This window comes from Gymnoscopelus braueri, assembly GCF_963280865.1.
Source record: "Gymnoscopelus braueri genome assembly, chromosome: 2".
Classification (NCBI taxonomy): Eukaryota; Metazoa; Chordata; class Actinopteri; order Myctophiformes; family Myctophidae; genus Gymnoscopelus; species Gymnoscopelus braueri.
In genome coordinates this window covers 34,089,244-34,108,769 of record NC_137604.1, presented here as the reverse complement: position 1 = coordinate 34,108,769, position 19,526 = coordinate 34,089,244, and the positions used below count along the sequence as shown (strand labels likewise).

Genomic DNA, 19,526 nt, shown 5'->3' with positions numbered 1-19,526 from the left:
ATGTACTACATTTCAGAATTAATAGGATATTTGCCTTTACTCAAGGTTGTACCCCCCCCCATGCCTTGCTTGCAGTTTCATAATATTAGCACTAGGTGGAAGCACAATACTCACTAATCGTCCTCCAACAATGTCAAGGAACTTGGACAATGTTTTTGACAAAAAAGAATACCCTCCCCACAATGATATACTATGTATTAAATTGCTGCTGAATAGTGCGTAACTTATCGTCAACATCATTTGTCATGAAAATATTTTCTCTACAAATGCTATTATTAAGTTATAGACTTAATATTATATTAAGTCTAGGAAACTGTGCAGATGCAGCCATATAGTGAGGAAAATTTTATTGATTGAATACTTTATTAACAGTTTGAAAAAAGTACAGCTACAGTTATACAATAATGCTAAAAGGATAACACAAAAAACCCTGAGGGGTTGTTTCCATTGTGTCTGACTACAGTGTGGCAAATTATACAATATAAGTAGTAACAAATATTGATGTTTACCCATACTAATTGGTTTCAGTAATACAATAGTTAATTGATACCATTTTATTATTAAAATATTTGAAATACATAAGACCTGCTATGCTTTTTCAGTCTGGTTGGTTTGCCCTCAAACACAGATCTAAAATGATGCGTATTTACAGAACAAATTAGTTTAATGGCTCTTGCCACTCTGTCATGTAAAAACATGTTTGCACTTTGATCTGGGATTACTGTAGAATGAAAGAGTTTATGGCTCTTGTCGTTGGCCCATATCATGCTTACATGAAAGATATCCCATTCAATGAAATATTAAACGCACCAAAGTATTTCATGCATATGGCCTAATCGGGGAGCTACAAAGCAAATACCATAGCAGACAATTAGTACTAACTTTACATAGTCCATAATCAGGTAATTTTGTCACAACCAGAGAAAACTAAATCAGGCAAATAGTCCAACAGAAAACACTTCAAGACTGACACATGTAATAAACTCAAAACGTGTGCTCCTCTGAGTGCAGATCTCTGTCAGCCTGGTTGCGGTGCACCAGGAGGACTGTGTCAGTGGTGGGGTACAATCATTAGGACACTAGGAAACTGTGGGGGAATTAGGTTGTATGACAAATTATGCAACTGGTTGCGTTTGTGGTGCCCCCTATTGAAAGAAGTGAAAGTGGTTTTGGAGGTGCGCTTTATAGAGATCCCTCAAAATATGATTCCAATAGATGTTGATAGTGTTTTTTCTAAGAAATAGGCCCACCCACAAATTTGTGAAGGCAATTACTGCCAAACGGTGTAGTGTATCAAAACTCTGTTTGATAGTCATTGTGTTCTCACATGACTCAGTCACTAGAGCATTTGTGCCTAATTCGGTGGAGAAAATCACATTTCAGCAACATACATTGACATTATTCAAATACATTTTGGGGCAGTAATGGAAATAACTTTACGTCATAAGGCGGCCCGGAACCCACGACCAGAACCTCCAGCGCTGTGCACCTCCAAAATGATTCCCCTATAGTTTATAATGTGTTTAGTTTGGTATAATCGCTTTGTTTCTTTTGGTGTAATAATCGTTTGGTATGTCCATCTTTTATTCTAACTCGTAGCACGACTAGCGAGACTAAACTAATTGATTCATATTATGTGGGGGAAAAAAACAATGCAATGCCAACCGCACCACCGGGAACACATTTCTTTTTTTCCTTTTTTCTAAACTGGATCACACGGGCCAGTTTGGAACGAATACCAGGCTTTCCTCCGCGTGGAAAAGCAGGTGACGAAAGGTTAGCTGTTCACAGACAGACGGACAGACTTGACTCACTCACCCACCCACTCATCATTGGAGCGAAAACATGATTCCTGGCCGTTCTGGCCTGGCGGAGATAATGACATAGCTGCGCATACCTAAACGCAGAATGCGTATGCGTGTTTGCGCGCGCAGTTGCATTGGTTGTAGGTAGGTTGATCCCTCCTCCTCTCTGCTCGCTCGTTCGTTCGTTGTGCGGACGGGGGCGAGGAGGAGGCGTTAGGAGGAGGGGCGAGGAGGAGGGCGCGAGCGAAGCCGAAGCAGGAAGGAAGCAGGGCTAAGGAAAGGGAGGCAGGCTGTGAATGCTAACAAGCTCTCGTAGTCATATAGCTCCATAGGTTGCCTTTTCTAAAACACCCAGCAATGGAGTTGAACGACGACCACTATTGAAATATACTATGCGCCAGTGCAGAATTCACCTAGCGCGCGTTGGATATATTTACCACCGTTGGCAAGTTGTATAAAATCCTCTTTTTCCGCCACCGAGTGAAATGTATCGCGACTGCTGGGGTTCCACATTCTGACAATGGAGATAGAAAATATCGTGGCCAACACGGTTCTCCTCAAGGCAAGAGAAGGTAAGACCAGTCAACTCCATGACACTAACACACAGAGGAGAGGAGAGGGCAGACCTACATGAGACTAGCTTTTGGTTGCCATCCTTGGATTATTCTCTCTCTCTCTCTCTCTGCCTTTCTCGTCTGTCTGTCTGTCTGTCTCTCTCTCTCTGCCACTCTCATTTCTCTCTCTCTCTCTGCCACTCTCCTGTCTGTCTGTCTGTCTCTCTCTCTCTCATCCCTCGACTTGCCTTCCCTACGCAGTGGGTTTCCTCTGGGTGAACACAGCTTAGCGTTGAAAACAGCTGTTTGTATACTAATCGTATAGAACTAGTAAAGGCTACAACACGTACGGCCTAACTGATGAGTGTGTGCAACATCGCGTAATGATGACAGTTTGCATTAGCATATGTCAAGCAGTTATTTTCCCCCCATGAAAACAGTCGAGCCATTCAGGATCTTTACACCGATAACACGCAGCTCTACTGACATTTGTCGATTACAGATAATATCAAGTTGAACATCTAGCCTAGCTACGCAGGGGCTGAAGTGCCGTGGTATCCTCCTTACACAGGTTTCTCTCTATCTGTCACTGTAAGCGTCAGTGTGGTTAGAATTTATACATCCTAATACGGAGTGTAGCCATGTTGCTAAGGGGAGAAAAAGGAACGTGTCACATTATTTGACGCAGATTCATGAATTCCTCTGCACTGCCAGCAGGCCAGAGAAAGAGACCTGTAACAATGTAGAGTATGTGTCGCTTTGGGAATGGGTTTCATTCTTGTGGGAGTGGGGGGCGACTGAGAGGCCTTTTACGATCCCTGCAAACATGGTGCTGTACGCGCATTAGCTCTGGACGCGTATGATCGCACACACTATCCACCCCAATCCCGCTTCCTCTACCTGGGGAAAGAGAAGCCACTCCAGTCCCGGGCTCTCATCTCATCTGGAGGGAAATGTCGTTTTGACAATATGAGCACGAAGGCATAGAGCAGAGGATACTTTGTTGCCAGTGAGTGGGTGGAGGCGCAACATTGTTATCAGCAAGCAAAGGGATAAAAGGTGCTTGAAAGTGATTGCTGCTGGTCAACGGTTTAGATTCCGTATTTTCTTTCTTTTCCCCCTCTTTTTTTGGCGAATAGTTGCGATCGAGATCAAAATCTCACGAATCGGGGGATATTGTGCAATGTGTGATTAATTTAGTTTGACGGCATAGCATTCTTTCAAATTAGGTGCATGGCAAGCCCAGAATCGCTGTTCTGAATGTCGGGTATCTACAGTATCTGTACGCATAGGCCTCCCCTGCCGTGATTCGCATAGAAACGTCACTGTTTCGGTCTAAACATCGATGGGATATGATAGATTATTCTATGCTTGTGAATTGATTTTTTTTTTAAAGATTTTGTCAAGGTCTCTGTCTGACTTTGATTAGACAGAGGTTCACTTGTATTCTTGTTGCATGGCACTGTTGTTTTGTACTTACATGATTTTATTGTACATTCACACTTTGAAAGGTTGTATTTCCCCAATATAGTATCCTTTCCCGTTTGTAGTTAGTAGTCTTAAAACGTCCCTTAATAAAAGTCAATTTAGCTGCCTGCATAGACGTGGACATACTGTAGCAACACAAGCTGTCCATGTAAAGTTTTCAGAAACAACTGCATGCATGCCACAAGGAGATGAGTTTGGTACAGGTAACTTGCATAATGAACATAAAACGTCCCTAGCCAAAGTGTTATATGGTACATAAATTAAACGAGTTAATAGTTCTCTGATCATGAAAAGAACACACACATTGAACACCTTGGAATTTATTATAGGCCTTTCCAGTGTCTTTGCTGTTCCTGAGGTTTTCCAGAATGGCATTGAAGTGATGGTAGCATATGCTGCAGATGGGACATAACCCCTGTCTCAACCATGCAAGACATCCACTCAGACACCACCTTTACATCAGAAATACTTGCTCACGATCAGAAGCTAGGATTTGGGCTTCTTTTACAGCTAGTCACCTTAATTCCATATGGCATCAAAGAACCTGCTCAAACCATGGTGGGCCAAGCATGCACATTGCTGCGCTCAGACTACCAGTTGATTTAAATGAGGTCACCCTGGTAGTACAGTACCTCACTTGGTACCTAGAAAATACTTTCCACACTGGTAACATGGCAGTGATTAGCACATGAGTTGTTGAGGTTCAGGTTGAGGCAACACATGATGGCCAAGGATAAATATTGTGACAGGGTGTGCCCTGCTTTTAAAGTTTGAAATGACACATTGAGGGATGTGGTTTTATTGTTTGAGAGCCGTCTTTATGTATTTTCACATGTTAATTTAAGCCAGTCCTAAAGAGGAATTTAGTGGATTTCAGTTTTGAAATATATTTTTCCTCTGCTGCAGGCAAGCTCAGTTTGTTGAGGACATTCATTCACTAGTACAGTCTTTTTAAAGTGAGAAACAAAAGGTTTTGTTCTTAGGTGATTGTGAAAGGTAGTTCAGATCAGAGATTTGCGACGAGATGAGTTCAAACCTGCAACCACTTGCAACAGAATCCCAAAGCTGTTGTTTTGCAACATTCCATAACTGGACAGTCCACGTCAAAGTGACTAGCAGAGAGCGTTTACCATTTCCATAGCAATTGTACTTGTCACGTGACGTCATGTCAATCTACTTCCTTGATGCGCAAACCGCAGGACAACCTCTCCTCCTGTATGTAATCTATTTAGCTATGTATATGTACATATATTCCGCTTTATTTAATATTGTAGAGTAGACAACCAACTAGCATTTCCAGCACAGTCCCTCCGGGCAATGGGCGTTATAAACAGCAGACAGGCCCATCAGTCCTGGGTATGGGAACAAAAATGTGCATGAAAGATCTTACAGTATTTCACGATAAGATATCAATGTGGTTTGTCTTGTATTGTTTTCCTAAACACTACATAGAATAAATATCTGTAACTTGTTGCCTGCTATGTGGATTGTCAAATATGCTGGGAATATGACACATTTGGTTTCATTGTGGCTGTATACTAGTTGACCATAAGGCCTTCTTTATCATACAATAAGGTCAGACTGAAGAAGTCCTTTGTCCATCGGTCGACTTTGAGGCTTAATCAGGAGTTTGGGCAGTGGTAGGCTGAGCGGTGGACATTGCTCTTGTCTTCATGTTTTTATGTATGTAATTTTTTGTTTTATGTGTATGTGTTGCATACATGGTATGCATGGGTCGCAAGACACATTTCAGTGTGAGCTGTAGGCCTGTCCCCTGTCGACGATTCGCATAGTCATTCGAGACCCCCTCAGTCGACGCAAATTATTTGATTTGAGGAGTCTTTTTTTTTTTTTTGTCAATTCTTTTTACATCATTTACTAGTAGGCTATATGTTGCGGAGCGCTGGTGTGTCATGTACTTCTAATTTAGTCCATCTACTTCCTAAGTTGACTAAATCATATTACGTGAGGCTCTCATTTTGAGAGGAAATACTTCTTCTGTTAAGCTAAGCTGCTATGATGCTTTTCAATAGTAAACAAGAAATCACGTGGATTACACGCAAGATTTTGGCTAAAGTTCATATTTATGATATGAAAACCATGCTCCTGTGACTTAAACAATGTACACCGTTTGGAAGTGTGTTAAACTCTTTGAACCTCTGCAGCATTAGGTGAGCGGTGTTAATTATCTCATGCTGGCTAAAGTAGTAGAGTAGACTGTGCAATTATCAGGTACACAACATTTCGGTCTTTTCTGTTATTTATTTTGTCTTGCACCAGCGACTACTAGATCTACAACATATCTCTTTGATACAGTAGCGTTGCGCTCCAAACTGTATGTAGTCCTACACAGGATTGTTGTCAATTAAAATAAGTAGTTAACGGATTCATTGCTTTTAAATATGGCTCTGTTGCACTTCACTATGTAATGTGCTCACTGAAAGTTTCTGAAACACTTGCAATTGAATACTCCAATAAGGTCATAAAGACCTATTTTCTATTTAAATTAAAATTAAACTCCTGACTCTGATTTGACTAGATAAATCCTGAGTCGGAAACAGCCCTAGTAAGCTGACAATAAAGTATTATCGTATCGTATCAGTGTAGCATCAAAGGTACCTTGTAGGTCATCATCCTGACATCAATAGCTAAATTCAATTGAATGTAAGTTTGAATAATATAGATAACAGTTGGACAATATCATTTTAACCATCCTAATCTGACATTAGTATACATATTTTAACCGTTGCATATGTCTATACTATAAATCTTTCAGGAAGACCTGTTTACCCCTTACATACGGTAGGTGTAAAATCAATTAATCAACACATGCTAATTCCGTAAAATCAATTAAAGGAGGAGTTCACTCAAAAAATGACTTATTTTCTATCAATTGCACACCCTATGAAGCTTTGAATCCATGGATTATTTTTTGTTTTTGTCGCATTCCTAAACTAATAATTTGATTCCCGTCTCCTACCGGCTAATGTATCCGGTAGGAGACACAAAGTAGATTATTTGTGTCTCCTACCGGAAATACACACGGTCATCAAATTATTGTCTTAGGAATGCCACAAAAACAAAAATAAATCTATGAAATCAAGGCTTCATGGGTTGTGTAATTGATAGAAAATAAGTCATTTTTTGGGTGAACTCCTCCTTTAATCAACACATGCTAAGTAAAATTACAACCATGGTGTTTTGTGCGTGCCACACCGCATCCCTCTTCTTTACACGGTTTAATTATTTGATTTCTCTATAAAATCGGTATCCCATTCAAATACTCATTAAGGAAATTCTACGTTGTGTGTTATCGATGGAACAGTGTCTTTGGTTACAAGCTTTGTCAGAGACTTGTACAAGTTCTAAGTTGAGTAAACTGTCCAATGCCATGGGAATGATGTGGATTTTTAACCTCTGTGGTATTCACCTCTATTGAACATTTGCATGCGTCAGAGACATGAAAATTGTTTCTCTCAAGTGCCCAGTCTGCCCACATACTACATGCAAATAATTTTGGCATTTTTATGCAAATGGAGACTCATAAACTAGGCAAACAACAGTATACTGAATATGGGGTAATAGTGGTTCCATATGTACCACAGCTGGCCTAGATTCTTACCGAGTGTTGTCTCCTGTATTTCCACTTTTCTTCATGGCCCATTATTCACACTGTCTAAATAAAAAGGAAGGAATGTGGACTGTCCATAGCTCACTCTGTTAAAAACAAACAATAGTGAATCATTTCCACTTCCCAATAGGCTCCACTGATTATTTTATTAATTAGTGTTTGACACGTGAACACACTAACCTTTAACCTTTTGTTAACGACAACGTCCTCTACACTGACTGTAAGCTAGGAGGTTTTTTCACTTGTGAGAGAGTTTGCCTGTGACGTTAGCCAGTGCAGCTTTATTAGTTTTGTGGTCATAGCTCGGCTAACGCTTGTTGTCATCACTCTGGGGTGTTTCCTCCAGCTGAGGCTCATAAAACACATTGCTTTGTGACTGCCCAGTGATGTGGTTCCCATTTTACTGTTATTACACCCACAAATGGGCTATGACAAGAGAATGAGATGCAATGTGTTACGTACACATCTCTACCATTAGTAGCGACACTAGCTTAGTGGCTATTCTGGCTAACGATATATATACGTATTTTAGCCCATGTAGGAAAGATGACTCAGCATGAAGAGGGATTTTTAACATTGTGTTAACATGATAGTGATGCTGTTCCAGCTGCCTGTTGTTAAAAATGCAATTTCTTCACGAAGGCAGCTGTGTGCCTCTTTTAACTTTATTTACTGTATTTATGAGGTTTTGACTTGTATTTCAAATAAAGATGTTTCTTTTACTCCAAACTGAACAAAACACTATTGGAGAATTTGTCTATCTACTCTAGGTATATCTATATAGTGTGCGGGTGTATGTATAATTTGTACTATAATAAGTTTTGGGTTAAATACACTTGCTAGGCTGCCTTGAAATGTCTCACTATTTTGATGACATTGTTATGCATTGAAATAGTAGTCTGCACACTCTTGTTTGCTCCTACTGTTTTGCAGAGATCAGATCACCGTTTCGATCACCAAAACTTTATACAAGCTCCATCAGTGATGCAATATTTCAAGTATGAGTTGTTGAATGTGTCATCTAATCGCAGATACCCCTCAAGGTGTACCGTGATGTGCTTTGTGTTCCACACTCATGGCCTCCATGCTGGAATGCGGTGTTCCTGAGTTCCTGTCCCATTCAGTGTGGTCATGAATAACCATCAGGCCCAGTGTCTGAGAGAAAGCTGTTAATAATCAAGATAATCAAGCTTTTAGTATTTGTCATCTTAAACATGCTCAGTCAATATCTTGCTAATGTTTAGAGTCTCAGTCTCAATATTTCTGACTGGATATTCTCCCTTTCTGTCCCACCTTTCTTGGACTTTCTCTCTCTCTCTCTCTCTCTCTCTCTCTCTCTCTCTCTCTCTCTCTCTCTCTCTCTCTCTCTCTCTCTCTCTCTCTCTCTCTCTCTCTCTCTCTCTCTCTCTCTCTCTCTCTCTCTTTCTGTTCCCTCCCCCTCTCTCTCCCTGAAGACATTGTGAAAACAAGGGTCGGTTTTCAAGCCTGTCTTTGTTGGATTTTATGGAATCATCTGGAACATAGAGATGGGGGGGCAAGAAGGAAAGGTCTTGCAAAACACCATGGCAGACTGCAGGAATGCACGTGTGAGTGCTTGTGCATTCGTGTGCCTATGGTGTAGGGCTGATCATGAAATGTTTGTTGAAGATTAATTGTCATACAAATAATTGTGATTAACGATTTAATTCCACACAATGTGGTTTAAAATTCTCAGAATAATCTTTCTGATAAATAAATGTACATGACAAGTATTTTTCTTCCTCCAAAAACATCCCTAAAGTAGCATTACATTACCATTTTCTTTGCTCTATTTGCACTCATTTGGTATTCCATGTCCTATGAATTGCACATGTGTTTGATCCTCCAGAATAATAGGTACCGGTAATCCAAGAGTATACCCACCAAATGCACAGACAAAAACAACAAGGCAGTCACTTCCTCGTTGATGACTACCTCGTTGATACTACACACAGTGGTGTTTGGTTACGGGGGAGCGCTTGCTTTGTTTCACTCAGTGTCCCTGCATACTTCCTCATTGCATAATGCTGCATTTAGTGAGGCGCTCTTTGGTGTTCTGTTTTTGAGACGTTGCGGCCAACTGAATTGACCCTTTGTCAAGTCCCGCTTGTGGTCCCGCCACTCCTCGCGCCCATTGGTTCCTTTTGATTGGTTGGACATAGGGATGCAAATGATCGATTAATTGATAGTTGATAACCTTATCGATCGATGAATCGATTACGTGATAATATTAATTTAATTTATTATTAATTACTGGGCAATACATAATTGCCTTGATTTATATAACATTAACGAGCATCAACGAGCATCAGCTGGACACACACCTCCCCTCTGCAATGCTATGGAGTCTGTCTCATTTCTCTCCAAAAGCCCTTGAATATGATGGAATATGATTAAGGATTACTGTGATTACGGTAAGCTCACATTTGATATCACACACACCTGTAACTTTCACTAACCCCAAAAAATTGGTTTTCCCCCAAAACATTTAAAAAATATATATATTTTTTTCAATTAATTGAAAATCGATACATTTCATCGAGTAAATTCTTAACGGCAATTCATCGATTTATAGATGAATTGTTAACAAAAATCCTCTCTCCGTTCAAAAACAAAAATGTGGTTGCCTCTGATATTGAATGTGGTCAATTCTTATTTTAAACTTGGCAGCAGTAAGAAAGGAACATCTCGTGTGTAGTAGTGACCGGGGCATAACGTCTCATAACAAAAAAAATGATATTTACATTTCTTTTAGCAAACCGCATAAACAACCAGAAGAAGGTGGGGACTGTAAGATAATATTCATCAGCTTACTGTCCCCACTCCCCACCGATAATGATCACAAACATCCACTAGGGCGTTAGGGCTGCACGATTCTTGCTAAAATGAGAATCACGATTTTCCTCCATAAGAATTGAGATCACGATTCTCACACGATTCTCACACAATTCTCTTGTAAATATAAAAATATATGGCAAAAAAACAAAACAAAAAAAAAACTTTTTTTTTTTTTTTTTTTATTGAAAAAAAAATCGTCATAATTTAAAATCGAGATCGCATAGGTGTCTGAATCGAGATCACGATCTTTTTTCGATTAATCGTGCAGCACTACATGACGTTCCACTTCCAACGTCATGGCTTTTGTTTGTGTTTTACCTCGCTAAAGAAAACCTCCATGGTGTACTTGAGATTGGCTCATTCAATATGCGAAAACTAACAATATGTGTATTACAACACATGTCTCACTTTAAAACCGAAGGTCAAAGAGTTTAATATGAAAAATAATAAGCTGATGGTCCTCACCTCACAGGTCCAAAATACAGGTTCATCCATTTCAGATGCGCTTAACCGAGACCTGCGGCAATTCTAATTGCTACTCTCTATCACAGACTATATGGCCATGAAATCTCGTTTAGAACTGGGACCTTTTAGTAAGTCCTTTACACTATCGACGGAATGCCAGCCTACTGTAAACCAAAACAGAACTAATTCTGAAATGAATATGATGTGTGGTCTACCTTGTCAGCTGTGGTTAGCCTAAATGAGCCACGTTCTTTCTTTCATTAACCTAAATTAGTCTGAGAGATGTTTCATTTAGATGAGCTCTGATTTAAAGATTAGATTGATGTCCTGTTTCTATGATAGCTTGATTGTTTCTGACATGCACAGTTTGATTAGAATATGATAACCTACTTCACCGAAAGTCAGAAGGCAGAGCTTGCTTGCCGTTTCAAAAAGCTACTGAAATTATATCATCCTACCAACCATGATAATGGAATGGAAAATAATCTGTAAACTTTTCTTTCCACATTCTGTCTATGACACATTCTGTTGATACAGAGACAATATAGATCAGTAATCATTTATGTGAATGCTGATACTGACACATTTTCACATTGGCTGCTTTCTGTGAGTGACAAATGTGCTCTGAAAAAGCTGCTGGTGCAAACAGTCGCAAGAATGCATGCATTTCCTCATGTGAGGCCTCACATCCGTAATATGGGTTTGGGTGTTTCGATATCACTGTTCATGTTGTAACATCCACGTTTTGTACATGATACACTCGGCACCCTGTAGAGAAATAATGGTGTGATATTCATGGGCATTGGACAAACTTCATGAGAAGAAAAGTGTGTTGTGTGGATGGTGGTAGAAGCGAGTGAAGCCTAATATATACTTTGTCACTCACTGAAAATCAGTTATTTGCGGTGAGCAACACCATGGTGTTGCGGTGAGCAACACCATGCGGAAACTAAGTTTGGCAACGTTGTAAGAACAAAATGATGTAATTGCAGAGAAAAAGAACAAACCATTTACCTTGCCGAAGTTCTTTTCGGCACTTCTTGTACTTCAACATTTTCTATCTTACTGCATATGACACTGAGGACCCTAGGAGTTACAAAGCTATATAATAATTTAAATCTATCTCTTCAGTGTTTATTGCCACCTGGTTGTTACAATTCATAGAGAGAGAGGTAGAACATACTTTGTCCACTAAAGAGTGTCTGTTGCCAGAAACCTCATAGACAAAAATATGTCAGTGCGATACTAGGAGTAGTGTACATATAAAATTGGGCACTATGGTATAAATGGATATTGAATCAAGAAGGTGTATATACTGTAAATTGTATCATGTCATTTCATTTGAGGTGAATGTGCTTAGTTAGTTAATATGTGAAGTGTCAGGTGACCTTGGAGTGGAATAGCTCTGAAATCTGTGATGATGTGATATATTCGTGATACTTCATCATCCAATCAGAACCCTCCTTACTGCTTGAGTTAGTGTATCATCATTTCCTAGTCATGTCTCTCTTTATGTGAGGACAAGATCAGACACACAGTGTTTGATGAGACGATGTTGAAAGATTTGAACTGTTGCTTTCAACAGAAAAACAGGACTGATTATTGCCAGTATATATTGCACTATATTCACTGGGCCGACAAAAGTACCAAAAAGTTACGGTATATTCTATCTCTCCTTCAGGCAAATACTGTAGTTTATACAATTTGTTTTACTTAGACTACCTGTTGGTAGTCTATGGATCTTCTTTACTCTTGCTACTTAATACTAACTGCTAATACTCAACCTACTGTCTCTTATGAGATGGGTACTGATTTCTTTTTTTTTTGTGTGACAAAGTATATTAGGATAATTTGTAAGAAGAAAAGGGCTGAGGAATAAGTTAATGGCATGAGAGAGCAAGACAGAGAGAGAGAGAGAGAGAGGTTAGGAGGAGGACAGTACATGTGTTCTCTGGCTTTTAGTGTTTTTGTCTCTCTCTTTCTCTGTCTCCCTCTCTCTCTCAGCTGATGTGTGTCTTGCAATGTCGGTATACAGATGGATTACCTTGTGCAAACACCAGGCTATTGCTTTGAATAGGCAATACAGATACTTGCAGCTAATGTTTTTCTTATCTGGGTGCTCTCCAGCCAACCATACTGTATAGAAGAAGGCCTGCGACAGCAACAGGGTGCTCGTTTATCACAGCCCGACGTCATAGTGCCTATGTGTGCATGTGTGCATGCATTACAATAGGCCTAAACTATGTGTGACCCGCTCTCATTTCCTACCATTAAGGTTATGCCTCATTGTGCTTGGAGAATGTGGCAGTGGTCAGAGCCTCCACATATGCCCCAGCTGCAGGGTGTGGATTGTGTCCCACTAGACATGGAGTAGACTGTAGTGTCAAATTTTCATTGTATGATCCTTGTGGCCATAATGATCACAGTCAATTATGTTATTATCATCACAGCAATTACTATTGTCTGTCAAAATAGTAAACAGCCGTTTACCATGACATTGATTTTTCTAAATTTAAATCCTTAAATTGTTGTCCGTACATTGATTATAACACTTCATGTGAGACATAGTTATAGAGTTCTTGCTGTGTAAATATGATTCAATTTTGATGAGATAACTCACTAATGCCTCGTTGGCAGGCCAGTTGGTAAATTGTGTGAAGCATTACCCATAGTCAATCGACTTTTATAAACTTAAATAAACTTAATTTTTACAAATAAAAATGGTTTAGTTTAGCTTGCATTACTGAAATACGAGCACATAAAAAGTTTTGTTAACTCTGTCACCATTGACTGAGATGGTTGGCAGCTGTATCCAATAACTAAACAGATTTCAATGAATACATCACTTGTTCTGACAAAAAAATGTCTACAAAGGATCCACTTGCTCCAAGCTCACCTTTTAGTACCTTTGGAAGTTGATAATAATAAAAAAGTAAAGTTTTTTAACATGCCCTCTGCAATTGATTCTGATCTATTGTTTGGCAAGATACTAGCCATCTTTGACAGGGCCGTGTGTGTCTGTCTTGTCTTGTCTGTGCGGAGCTAATCTAACGAACCGTTGGACCGATCAGTGACCACATTTCTTGTGCACGCTGCTATTAGGCCACAGAAGTACCTCCTAATTTTTTTCCACGTATGTACTTTTTAACTTTGTGTGAAGATGTTGGAATGGACATGAGACATTATGCTACAATGATTCTCACCTCAGTAACGGTCATGCACTGAGTTTGGACAACTCTCGTTTCAATGTTTCAGTGAGAATAGAACTTTTGTTTCCCCCGTGTCTCCTAAGATAATTATAGTATCACATTATTGAGGCTGCTCTCATAGATCTTAAGCTTGTGTGCTTATACTTCATGCACAAGGACACTGATTTCATCGCTAGAAAAGTGGTATGTGCGATTGTGCGTCCTTTGACCATAAACGGCTATAACTGTTTAATCCAATTTATTAAAAACAAAATCCACATGGGGCCCTCTAACGCAACTTTGGAGTCATCCACGGACCCTTTAAAATGGAAAGGACGGATCCTGTCCAAAAAACCTACCTCCCGTCCTCTGCCATTGTAGAATCTTGAGAAAAAGCCTCATATCTCCATATCTTTTTACCGTGGTGGAAACGAGCCATTTTCAATGGGCGATCACTCTGCAATGGCGTATTGCGTTAGAAATGTTATTGTTCCAGGCAACAGTCGGGACCCTTGACCATCGTGCACGCACCCTTGTTTACATCCGGGTCCTCATCGTGGCGTCTACAGCACTAAACAGCTCAGCGTACTTTATTACCACGCTACAAAGGTACAACTGTTTTATTGCTGGCAATGGTGCTGCCTTGCAAAGGTTTTACACAGGGAAAAATTAACAACCTTACGTCGTCCGGGAAGTTGCAGCCATGGGATTTACATTCCAAAACGGTCTTCTCATAGAATAACAGTGTTTTGCAATAAAATGATCTGAATCAATATTTTAGCTGTTTGTCGATAAAAAAAATTAAGGTTTGATGACTGAGGCAATTTCTTAATACGTATTGTTATTTATATATACACGTGCAAAATTGGTGTAAGTTAACCATGCGCCAGGGTGCAAAGTTCCGACGTTAAAATAGGGCCCATATAATGACAGCAGGGTACCAGCCCATCACTATAGAAGCTGAGTGACCTCTGGTCTTGTCTCTCTCCTTCTCATCCTTGGGATGAAAAGAAGAGGAAGGGAGGATGGGGAGAGAGGAGAGCGCGTGTGGGGATAGCATTGGGTCTTATTTGGCCCACACAAATCCAGAGCTTGTGAAAACACTAACTGATGACGGAGAAAGGGAGGGACAGAGAGGGGGAGAGAATAGGCCCATGTGTGTGCCTTCATTAAAGCGCTCATGATTCAGTGCAGCTCCCTGCAGACTCTCACAAAAAGAGACCACATGAAGAAATTCAGTGAACTCTTTCTCTCCTTATGACTCTCGATGTATTTATCTGTAAGTCTAACCAGTCTTGTAAACAGGGAGTATGCGTTGGTATGCAAAATACATGTTGGACTAGAAATGCAAATTCCTATGTTATATCAACACGATCTCTTTTTTGTATAAAATGCTATACATTTGTACGTGTATATACGTGTATGTAACATAAAAACTGTAAAATAAAGTTGTAAAAAAATAAAAAAATAATGCAAATTCCACAGTGGAACTTGTATGTATGTACATTCATACTGTAAATGGTGCATAAAAGTACCTGAAGCCTATTGGCATGAATTTCGTTTTTTTTACTTCAAGAAATCTTAGCATGAGTTTGGCGAGATCATATTGGGTTCTTCTTAAGTAGGTGCAAAGCTTTGTCTCTTGTAACTTAATTATGTTGTGAAATGAGCAGTTCTATTGATGGAGAAATAAAGGAGGTGTTCATTCATTCATGGTTGGGAATGACATTCGCGTTACATCCATCCTACATCCTTCGACACATACATGTAAGACTAAAGAAATCAGTCATCTCCATATCTGGGCAAAGTTTCAGCCGAAACTGATCCCCATAGACTTCCAGTATAAAATATAATTTATAAAAAGTGGCCAAACGGTAGCCTATTTTTTTATTGACAATCTCATACGTACAAAACAACCTACTGGTAGCATGCACAACCATCTTTTTTCCTGATCGGGTAAAATTGTTTGCAGTATTAGCCCTGGACTGACACACAGACAGACACACTTCTAGACTGCTCGCCCCATAGGAGCCACGCCATAAAAAGCATATTCGATATTTAGCCCGAAATACTGTATACACACACACACACACACACACACACACACACACACACACACACACACACACACACACACACACACACACACACACACACACACACACACACACACACACAATTCCAAAGTTGTTGCACTGAAAGCAGTTCTGTTGCCACTGCTTGCTTTGCCATGCTTATGGACAAATTGCTTGCTGATTTGAGATCAGTGACTCCAGCAGCTGTGTTTTTCCTAACGGTGCCCTGGAAGACTGCAGCTGCTTCAAGACCAGTTTGAAATAAAGCTGCTGGGATGCATAACCAGATTCTGTTCTGGAATCAGTCATTGTAATGATGTACATGTTCGTTTTAGCACAGCTGCGGATGAGTGGAACTGTTCTGAAATCAGTGTTTATGGAGGGCCCCACTTTCTCAGGGGGGGGAACCAAAGTTAAATAAATACTCGCTCCGTCCCGTCCGCATTAAGGCCCTGTGCACATGGCTTTGACGTCAGTGACATTAAACAGGGTGGGGTGGCCCAGCCAGATCTGACTGGCACACACACACACACACACGCAGCAGCACACACACTTGCCTTCTATAGCTTGCCATAATTTCTTTCACGTTGCCCCATCTGTCATCTAAAGGGAGGGTGCTATTATTCTCCATCTGGCCTGACTTTATGTGATGTTTCTCACCCTCTTGTCTGAGGACACTATATACGCCTCTTCACATCCAAGGTTTATTGGCAGTACATGGCTGGACACTTTCATTTCCTGCTTATAATATTATCAGTCTCCCTGAAAGGGATCTTGACATTTTGTTATTTTTGTGTTCAGTAAATTTGGCCATAATCATCTGTCATTCTGTGTAGTTGGCCAAAGTGTGTCTTGACGTTTTCCACCAGCGAAATTACTTTTAATAGCGAGGTCAACTCAACCTCAACCTTTATAATCAGACTGTGTCATGTGAGAATGTAATTTTATCATTTACCCTCACATGTTATGCTATTCATTGAACACAGACCATTGGATCTTGTTTCTACGTTTTTTTCTCATTTTTACATTCAGTCATACATGGCATCAAACTCGACATGCTTCCTTTTTTATTCTCTCAAAACAAACGGACAATAAAATGACACGTTTGGAAGGAAAATACAATAACCAAACAGACAAACCACACACAAAACTAAACACAGACAATCGTAAAACAAGACCATTGGATGTAAATAATCCAAAATGTGCTCCAAATGCTCACGTATGCCATTTAGTGGACCATTTTATTCAAACTGCCAATCTGTATATATTTGTATTCGCAAGGTGGGTAATGTGTGTGTGTGTGTGTGTGATCCTGACGGCTCTAGAACTGGTCCATCGACATGCCTTTCAGTTTCCATGGTGCCACCTCTCGAAGGCCAGGCTTATTATTTTATTCCTTTCAGTTGTCTTAGTAACACAAGTTGCTACTTGTTTATACCTCTGTACTTGTACCTGTGATTAAATAATATGTGCCAATGATTATGATCATAATTTTGTTTACAAAAGTAAATTTGTACAGGCCACTGGCCCACACTGTCAAAGAATTATCACGCCATAGGACAAATAATGAAATCAAAATTCTGAGTATGAACACAGCCAAGGATGAACTTTACCAGGCTTCCTTTAAGCAGGTAGGACTATAAACAGAAAATGATAATTGTAATCGAGAAAGTTTGAATGGTTGTTATGGATGTATTGCTCTGCAGATGTATGTTTTGTGTCACTGTTGTCACATGTCATCGCCAGGGCAGCTTCTGAGCTTCACAACAGAGGATATCCCCCCTGTTCCTTTTAGGCTGGACCACAACAGCGGGGTCCACCCCAAACATGCACACGAGTTCAGTATCAGCTAGTCACTAACTATAATTCAATTCTTTACTGTCTTGTCTCATATGGGATTTCTTTGCAGACAGAGCTTAAAATAACAAATGTGACCCGACCTCATTTACCGTACCGACAAGCAAGGGGCGAATATGCACTGGACACTCTAACCACCAAGCCAATGAATCTTATGGACAAAATGATATTTTTTTGCCAAAATTGGAGAAACATTTTATGCACAGGGTATCACATTGTGTAGAATTAACCACTTACTCTACATTAAATATCTTTGCTGAAAATAGCCAATCGGCAAGCTTAACGACGACGTGTTGTAAGCTTGTAGATCTGCTATTTTCTGCGAACGTTTTCCCCGAATATGGATGTCGGGATTTAAGTGGTTAACAGACGTGTTTCACTACCAAAATACAATCTTGCATTGCGTTAAAAAAGGAAATGGTCATTTAGAACGTTACAGCTCCGGCTGCGTTATTTTCCAATAGAGTTGCTCTATGTAAATAAAGAATTTGTGGTGTGTCTGTCTGTCATGGAAACTGACATGCTTGACAGTACGTCACATCGCTTGCCGCATTCCAGCCACACAAATTCTTTCTTCCACTCGACTTACCATTTCTTCGTACTCAATTTTATTATTAACTGGAGCATCTTCTTGATTATCAACAGATTAAGAAGAGACAGTAGGCTTCTCAGTTCTACACAGGCATCATTGAGAGCATGTACGTCATCCACAACACTTTTGTACAGCAGCTCGGACTGTCATGCCAAAAAACTGCAGCGCATGGTCGAAGATTATCCAACATTATTAGCACCCACCTCCCATCAGTTGAATCCCTGTTTTACCAACGCACAAACGCAAGAGAATAATATCATCTCTAACCTCTCTCACCTTGCTCATGCTCACCAACAGCTTTTCCACAAATGCAATAAGGACTCTGAACACTGCTTTTGTTCCTGCACTGAAAACTCTTAATCTTGTAAATGTTAGGCTATTTCTGAAACATCCTGTGGCATCTGTCTGTTGTCTACTGTGATGTTCAGTTCCAATTGTAATGTTAATATCTGCCTATGTTGCTGACATTGATGAGAACCAATATCACAATTATTTCAAACTTTTGCCTCTAACGATTAATGAACGATAAAAAAAGAGAAAATAGCTGATCTACAAGCTGACAACATGTAGCATCGTGACGCGTTGTGAGCTTGTAGATCAGCTATTTTCTCAATTTGTGTATGCCAGCATAGTACTACAAAGTATAATACATGGTTAATCAGTAGTTAATCAGATTAATCAATTTAGTCGATTATAAATGATCTGTTCAAAAAAATATTGTTGATTATTCAATTAATCTACATGAGCAAGATTAAGTTGGTTATTGGTTCTAAATATCTGTTTCGATACCTTTCTGGTTAAGTGCCCAGCCCTAATTAATTGACCAACTTACCCATGATTCTGTACCAAAAGCAAAGTCCACGACCTTGGTCGTGTGGCCATTAAAGATGTTTGCTTGAATGATTGAAATGAAATCGGGGTAGTAGTGGCTCATGAGGTAGAACGGCTGTCTGGGAATTGGAAGGTTCTTGGTTCAATCCCTGGCTTCTCCAGGCTTCATGTGAAGGTGTCCCTG

General features: G+C 39.9%; 1 protein-coding gene across 2 annotated transcripts in view; it reads left to right on the top strand.

The window, feature by feature from the left end:
• The first annotated feature begins 2,052 nt into the window (after window positions 1-2,052).
• The window catches only part of grk4 (G protein-coupled receptor kinase 4), a 56,293-nt gene continuing 38,819 nt past the window's right edge, over window positions 2,053-19,526 (top strand). Inside the window, exon 1 of one of the 2 annotated variants that reach the window (XM_080416289.1) lies at window positions 2,053-2,377. In XM_080416289.1, the coding sequence (XP_080272415.1) occupies window positions 2,326-2,377 (52 nt within the window). In that variant the 5' untranslated portion in view covers window positions 2,053-2,325. The remainder of the gene's footprint in view (window positions 2,378-19,526) is intronic. The other variant, XM_080416288.1, reaches the window with a different exon arrangement.